We start from the raw sequence: 8,206 nt of genomic DNA, 5'->3' as shown, positions 1-8,206 counted from the left end.
CGAAATGGACTGGTCAGCTTGTTCTCCTGATTTGGCACCACCTAAACATTTGTGGGGCGTGGTAGGACGACACGTTCAGGATAACCACCCTCAGACTGCAAACGGTGGTCAGTTGTGCAATTCGTGTAACAATTTAAGAATGGTTTGCCATTCGACAGGTTACCCTCAGAAACTTGGTTAGGTCAATGCGTCAACGTTGTCTCGAATGCATCAGACACAGATGTGGTCACACTCGATATCAACAAGCGAACCAGTGTTTCAACCCTTTGTGACTTTGACAGATGACCCCAGTCGTCTTCAGTGCAGCTTATTGACTTTACCGCTGCCGTCCTTTCTTTGTTCTAATATGTCTTTGCTTCATGTAATGTCTAAAAAAGCATTAAGATTATAACACAACAACCCTCGTATGAACATTATACTGATTCGGGCTGACTGTGCAAAAAATTACCCGTCTTGAGGATTCAAGTTGGATGTGTTCCTCACGTGACCCATACCCCTGATGCGAGAATCACTTTATGGTTATTTGCTCACGTGAGACACTGTCTTCATCAGTTGATGAACTTTACAAACACAACTTGAATCCTTATATTGATAGACACATAAATCATAACAGAACCATTCTTTTGAACACCAACTTTAATTATTTGGGGGAACTATTTCAACGCGGAGACTTGCTTTTTACCGTGACGTCATCCGTGTCAAAAAATCAAAAGGGAGTTATGTCCCTTTGTTTTACAAAGAATATGAAATGGCGGCTGAGGCAAGGTTGTCAAGTTGAAATAGAAATTGCACCCAGTAAAGCTAGTATTGGAAAGAAATCCTGATCCGGTTGATTCTGAAAATGGATTAATATAAACGTGCTGTGAACATCGGGTGTTTGTTTGAGTCATACTTAGTGAGTGAGTGAGTTGGGTTTAACTCCGCTTTTAACAGTATTCCAGTTATATCACGGCGTGTCAGCTTAATGTGGGAGGAAAGCCCGAAGTGATGCAGGTCTAAGATGTTTACCACTTCGGTGAAACCCACGAGCACGGGTATGGTGCTGACAAACCTAGAAACATAATCGGGGCGAACCGGGATTCGAACCCACAATCATAGGTTTCTGGCGAGTCCAAGGGACGCAAGTCTGCACAGCGAATCGCGGCGCCTTAGACGACTGGGCCACCCGTGCCCCCGAGTCATACTTAAGCTAGATGAGCCGCTGATGACAGAGATTACCGCTTGAGGCGGAGCGGTTTGAATTCATCCATATTGGCCTACTCGACAGTCGAAATAAAGCCTAATGTCGGTGACCAGACATATAATGATCTCTCTGGCTCCAAAGCATGGTGATACCATCCCTATTTGACAGGGCGCTGGGGTAGCCTAGTGGTTAAAGCGTTCGCTCGTCACACCGAAGATCCGGGTTCGATTTCCCACATTGGTTTAACGTGTTCAGTCCATTTCTGATGTCCCCCGCCGTGATATTGCTTGAATATTGCTAAAAGCGGCGTAAAAACATACCCTCTCACTACAAATGCGTTTTTCTCACTGAAGCGATAGGTACATTGTAGAAGATTATTTTGGTGAATTCAGTCGGACACCAGAAAACACATTTCGACTTTCACTTGGAAAGCGACGCTCTGATTGGTCGGATGAAAGGTCGTTCTCACGTGTCCCGTTACGGAATGTCCTCAGATCTTTGTTTGAGCGGTAGCGAGAACTACGATCGGACTTTAATGAGACTCACTTATAGACACAAAAGTCATAACATAAAGTCAATTAAACAACATACGATACGCCTTTTTATTCAGCAGCCTCATGTCCACCATGACTAACAACAGAAAGGAACTATTCAGTTCCACTGCTAATGGACATTGTTTAGGCCGAATATGGTTTCGAATTCAAATGTCTCTCTCACAAATGTAACGTTTTTCTTCAGAACCCTCTTTGTCACTCCACAGAAAGTCCACTTCGGGGTCTGCGACGAGAAAGTTTTTCCCAGAAAGATTCTGTGGATAACCTGGACCCCATGCAAAGTACGTCATGACACGATCGTCATGGAATAGCCAACGTCCTTCATTTACCTCATCCGATCCATCCAGGTGAAATTTTCTTGATATATTATCTGGGGAGATAGAAAGCAATTTGGTCCAAGTTGAACAATGCTACCAGTACTTTCAACTTGAGACATCCGCATACATACCTTAAATGCTCTCACGCAACATTCTATAGGATATACCATAATCAATGTTATGAGATAACTGTAAGAATTCTTAGAGGCGCATCGGCAATATCTCAGCTATAGAGACGGGGAATTTTAAAATATATGCTAAACTATGACATATTGGCATGTGAAGTGACAACTGGACATTTTCTTTTCTTACTTTGCCATGGTTTAGAATATTGGTTTGTTTTTTTGTTGTTGTTGTTTTGTTTTGTTTTGTTTGTTTTTTGTTTTTTTTTTGGGGGGGGGGGGGTTACGCCGCATTCAGCAATATTCCAGCTATATGATGGCGGTCTGTAAATAATCGAGTCTGGACCAGAAAATCCAGTAATTAATTGATTGAACACATGTGCTGCGTAAGATGTTTCTGAAGAGCAAGTTGTGCATCCATACTCTCATGTCACTTTTCTTTTTGAGGAACTATTTTACTCCGCGATATTTTTGGTTGTTGTATGGCTGTCAGTGTGAACATGAAGTCACACATACTAAATAAAATTGTATTTAGATCATGGTCTACATCCTTTGAGGTAAGAAAATGTGCTAAAAATCTGCTCTTAGAAATTTTAAACATGGCGGCTGTGTCAACCATATTGAAAATATCATTTCTATGTATCATTATGACATTTAAAAGTGAGTGAGTATGGTTTTACGTCGCTTTTAGCAATATTCCAGCAATATCACGGCGGGGGACACCAGAAATGGATTCACACATTGTACCCATGTCGGGAATCGAACTCGGGTGTTCGGCATGACGAGTGAACGCTTTAACCACTAGGCTACCCGATCGCACCTGACATTTAATATGAAGCAAGTACATGTTATATATTTTGGCGCATATTTCGATATTTTATCAATCTCTGCGATTTCTAAATTTTGATTTGAACATATGCAGTTTTCAACAGATCGTTTAGAGATAATACTTGAAATATTTATCCCTAAGTACGCATAAATCCGTACAGACAAGCAAGCAGTTCTTGACCATGGTTCTCTGAATAGAAGCGTTACACACTGGAGGATCCTCACCTGTCAATAAATGTTCATGTGTTTATTTGGAGTGGCCGATACGACATCCCCGTACAATGAATGACCTCTTCAAATCCAGACTGACAACCCAAGTATTATAACCAATAGTTAGTGCAATTTCATGTAATCAGTTAATATCTACTTTGGTGACCCACTTCCTTTGCAATAGACCTCTTATGTCACAGATTGAGAGCTACCTTTGCTGCAAAATCAGCCAGTGTATAACAAATGATGCAGGCAAAATGCAATGTCGTCTATATTCGCCAGAAGCAATATAATCATATATTTACTCCGTGAAAGGAGATGATCAATTAAATACCTTTCAAACAACACGTTACGTCTAGATATCTACCTTGTCCATCTAACAATTTATTGTGAGGGTAAAATCAGCCAGTTATTGTGAGGGTATATCCCGAGGACAAATTATTTTGTTTCCAGATTTATTTATCTATGTGTATCAGGTCTACGAGGACGGGTGTGGGAAAACGATAAGAACTGCTACGTTATATTAATGAGTTCCGATGCTGTAGCGTGATGAGAACATTTGCATGGTGAAGGAAGACAAGGAGAATTATACTTACCCGACGAGGAGTTAATTTGCTTCCTCATGTGGTTTTGCTTGTCGTCACTGTCAATGACAATGAAGTGTTCCCCTCTGGAACTACAATCAGCCACACCGCTTTGAAAGGTCGTTCCGTTGAGGTGAATCTGGTAGCAGATGTTGAGAAGTCTGTACTGAATATAGGTCAAGGGACATCCACCTGAAAAAACATAAATGGACAGGTTAAAGGGCAAGTTCACACGGAAATGAACCATTTTTTCTTGTACTTTTTCCTCATTAAAAGTGTTAACATAGAAGTGTCATAGACAAAAATATAAAAACATCATATTTAATTAACATATTTTTGGCACTAAAACGATTCATATTTTTCACATTCACCAAGTGTTCTATTTCCATAACAAAAACACCATGGCTTATGCCCCTTGCAATATGACGTCATTGGTGCCAATTGATAAACATTATGACGTCATCATGCTTTGTTAGAGCCGCTTCACGTGGTGTAGGTACAGTTTTGTGATTCTAGCATCTCAGATGCCAGCCAGAATTGTGTTATGCTGAGACACCACTGCGCCGGAGTGTGTCGTAGACCATGTTGTTTTACCGCAAACTTGTCCTTGATATCTTTTGCGTTGAGAATAGACAGGGGACCCAGTTGAATTGGCACCAATTACGTCATAATCTAAGGGGGATAACTCAGGCCTATTTCGCTCGTAAAACGAAGGCCTCATAACGGCATATCACTTTCACACTATTGTGAGCTTCCTACTTTCATTGTGAAAAAAAATGAGTGTATATTTTCAAACACAGATACTAACTAATTCTAAAATTGCTTTTTGTTTAGAAAAAGAAAGAAAGTGATTTTTGCGTGTACACTTCCCCTTTAATGTTTGATATGCAAGAGGGATAAGATGCGATATCTTGAAGATGAGTATTTTTGCCCTTTGACCAAGGTTGAACTCTATTGCCACCGCTCAAGCAGATGTTCTCAACCATGGGCTTAGGGTAATTCTTGAGAGACACCATAACTGTAGATCGCTTTTATACACAGGTGACATGTTCCTGACAAATAATAGAATGGATTTGAAGGGCAAGGTTACTCTGACCATGAACATGAGTATTTATTATTGGATTTTGACGCCATATAGCTTACATGCATGTTTGTCTGTTGTCTTACGCCGCACTCAGCAATATTCCAGCTGTATGATACGATGACATGCATCAACCATGTCAGCGAGCCTGACCATCCGATCCTGTCAGCCGCCTCTTACGACAGCATGTGCTGCTGAAGACCAATTCTAACCCGGAATCTTCACAGGACAGTTTTTAACAATCACTAACGATAAAGTTGAATTAGTTGAATGTCTATTACATGTCAGAATTGCGGCAAATCTCAAAGTTGATTCATGAAGATCCTGGTTACAATTCGTCTTCAGCTTGTCATAAGGGCCGATGATTTCATATTCCTTGTGTGTGTGCGCGCGGTGAGGGGAGGGCCTGGGATTCTATCGTAAACAACTGTCCCCGAAATTCTCGAAAATACTAATTATGCTTCATATTGTTGGAAAAGAAGACATTGTCTGCCACAAAAAGTACACAATGTGTTTTTTCGAAAAAAAAAGAAGATTTTTAGGCTCAGAGTTATAATTAAAAGCATATCAGGTTTTCCATCTGTTGCTGAAATAATATTGGGTATCAATACAAAACCCTAACATTGATGTCATCGTATCCCAATTGCGTGGATTGATACTCAAGATGTCAATCACTTGATTGTCTTGTCCAGATTCGAATAAATTACCGACCACCGTCAAAAGGCTGCAGTGTTGTTGAGTGTGGCGCTACACAATAAACAAAGAAACAAACAAAAGTATCCTAACCTGTATTAATGCTGTAGTATACTGTACCCATCTCTTGTTCTCCGTCCTGGGACGACATGAACAACACGTCATGGAGCTGACACCGTCGGTGTTGCTGTCTGTAGAACACAGACACACACGCCTCGTTTTGAAGACATAGACCCAGACAGGTGAATCTGTTTCCAATATTTGAAACTTCAGAGATGATATTGCTTCTAACAATGACGTCTGTAAATGACATCCATTTGGTTCCATAAGCAGTTTCAATAACGCAAGGTGAAGCGTATATGGTTACTGAGATGAGAATGAGTGTGAATAACATATTGTTTACGAAAAAAACCTCCGTTAATTGTAAGACCTTGCAGAAGTTGTAGGAGAGTTACTGCCGGAAGCAATGATATTGTCTTGTACTGACAGATCCAGATCAAGAATCTTTTGTGAAAAAGTGGCGCCACCCTGGTTAGGACGATCCCAATTTTTAGACAGGTAGCTTGCGTGATTACACTTTATCATCACTGCTTATGTATTCGAAATACTGGTTTTGTATTTTAACAATATCGACATGTACCATGAATTTATATTATACAGGAAAAAACATACCCCTGCAAATATTGGGCCTTACCACTCATTGAAAATTGATGTGGTGGATCATAATGCACGTCATCCCAACCGTGTATGCAGGTAAGAGAAATCGATTAATTCTAACGTTCTCATAGGTTTGGTATTAATAACCTGTGACAACAAACTGGTTAATGAATATATAATGAGCTAATGGCAACGGTAAGAGTAGGGAGGGCCTGGCCACCCCACCCCATCCAGTTAAGGAACCGTCGATTTAAGATATTCGAGTTAGGGTTTGCGGGAGGGCGGGGGGGGGGGGGGGGGGGGGGGGGGGGGGGGGGGGGGGGGGGGGGGGGGAGGAACAATTATATATAACAGCGTCTGCCACAAATATTACAATGTTGCAATTCGTTGCAAAAACTATTTAGGCTAATTGATTTAATTAAAGGTTGGATCTTGATTTGCAGCTAATGTACCTAGTCTCCATCTAAATTCCCGGCCCCAAGATGGAATATCAAATGACTGGGTCCATTCGAAGGTCAATTATGTGTTACTGGGAACTTATTCTATCGCCGAATCCCCCAAGGAAATTTGTCTACAAATAATAGCAAGTATTCAAAAGTACACGAATTACGCTGTCATGCATTGTCACCATCTGTCAGATGACGGTTTGGCGTTTGATCTAAGTATAACAATACCAAACGTTCTCCCATCAACCATCAAATACACAACAGATAAAACTTAGGTATTAATTTCCTGATTAGATATAATTGATTTTAGATTTTGTTTTTGTCTCTGTTTTGAGTGATTTAGTTTTTGCCCAATACCTTTTTGACTGCGATGTAGGTCCCGGCAGCTAGCGAAACAGTGTATTTATATAGAGTTTCCCTGTAAGCTGGTGACATTTCACGGAACAAATATGATAAAAACTTAAACAAGTGTTTCCTTCTGAGTGTGTTTTGTTTGATGTAACTGTTAATAATATGTTGCTGAAAGAGATAAGTATTTGTGAGCAAACAGGACGTATGTATTGTTCGTAAATCAGGAATATCCGGTTCTTCGGCGGTATTATTCTCAGTCCTTCATTGACGTATAAACAACAGGCACTTGTAATGGCTCAACACTTCCTTACTAAGGCTTCTGGGGCGTTACAGTGCAGACACTACAGGTGTAGAGCGTAAAGAGATTTGCTTTGATGTCAAAGTATTCGCTTTCACAGGCAAGTCGATGACCCTACGTAGAGGGGAATGTCCGAGTAACTCTCCATTCCTTAAAAATAATTGAGCAGAGGCCCCGCAGGGGCCGAGGCCCATTATTTTTAAGGAATGGAGAGTTACGAGGATATTCCCCTAATTAAAACTCATCCCTACTTTTAAACTTTGACAAAATAGTTTGTAGTTGAAAATATTTGAAAAATAAACCAGAACTCTTTGTTGTCCGTATTTATACTTGTGAGTCGACCTTGCGTGATGCACGAGGAATGCGTTCTCTGCCGCTTTTGCACGTGCGCCAAGCTCCGTGGCGAGTTGACATTTACAATGCATGGAACACGGCTCTTCATAATTGTGTTGGGTCCTAAACTAGTATTTATCAATCGCTTGCACATTGTTAATACATGCTGATGGGTATAATTGGAAATATAGGGCCCCGAACAAGCGATATTTATGTTACCTTATTTGTTTTTTCTCGTCAAAGGTTTATCTAACTATCTATAAATATGAACATTGTTGTGGGTAACGTGCTCTATCACAAACTATATACATATAATTTTGAGCTTTTAAGCATTATGCAAAATTGTGAAAATATTTAATAGTTAATTTCACATTATGCCTTCATGTGCCGCAGTAGCTGAGGTTGAAAATTACACGTTTTCAAATCTAACGATACGGGTTCGAACCCCTCTTGCGACACAAGTTTTCGGAAAAAAATAAAAATATTCACTTGTAAATAAATGTAAAAAAATAGTTCCGTCTGTTCCAAGTGGAAATTAATTCAAATGTT

At 40.3% G+C, this 8,206-nt stretch overlaps 1 protein-coding gene across 1 annotated transcript; it reads right to left on the bottom strand.

The window, feature by feature from the left end:
* Nucleotides 1–1,883: 1,883 nt before the first annotated feature.
* Nucleotides 1,884–5,966, bottom strand: LOC139446687 (perlucin-like). Its single transcript, XM_071227958.1, has 3 exons — nucleotides 5,666–5,966; nucleotides 3,811–3,990; nucleotides 1,884–2,107 (listed from the first exon to the last, which is right to left on the bottom strand). Exons 1-3 carry the CDS (start codon nucleotides 5,964–5,966, stop codon nucleotides 1,884–1,886), a joined length of 705 nt encoding a protein of 234 aa, XP_071084059.1.
* Nucleotides 5,967–8,206: the final 2,240 nt, after the last annotated feature.

Source organism: Haliotis cracherodii, unplaced genomic scaffold (genome assembly GCF_022045235.1).
Source record: "Haliotis cracherodii isolate W230 unplaced genomic scaffold, xgHalCrac1.p SCAF_6, whole genome shotgun sequence".
Lineage (NCBI taxonomy): Eukaryota > Metazoa > Mollusca > Gastropoda > Lepetellida > Haliotidae > Haliotis > Haliotis cracherodii.
Note: the sequence above shows the minus strand (reverse complement) of the source record. Positions and strands in the feature narration are given on the sequence as shown.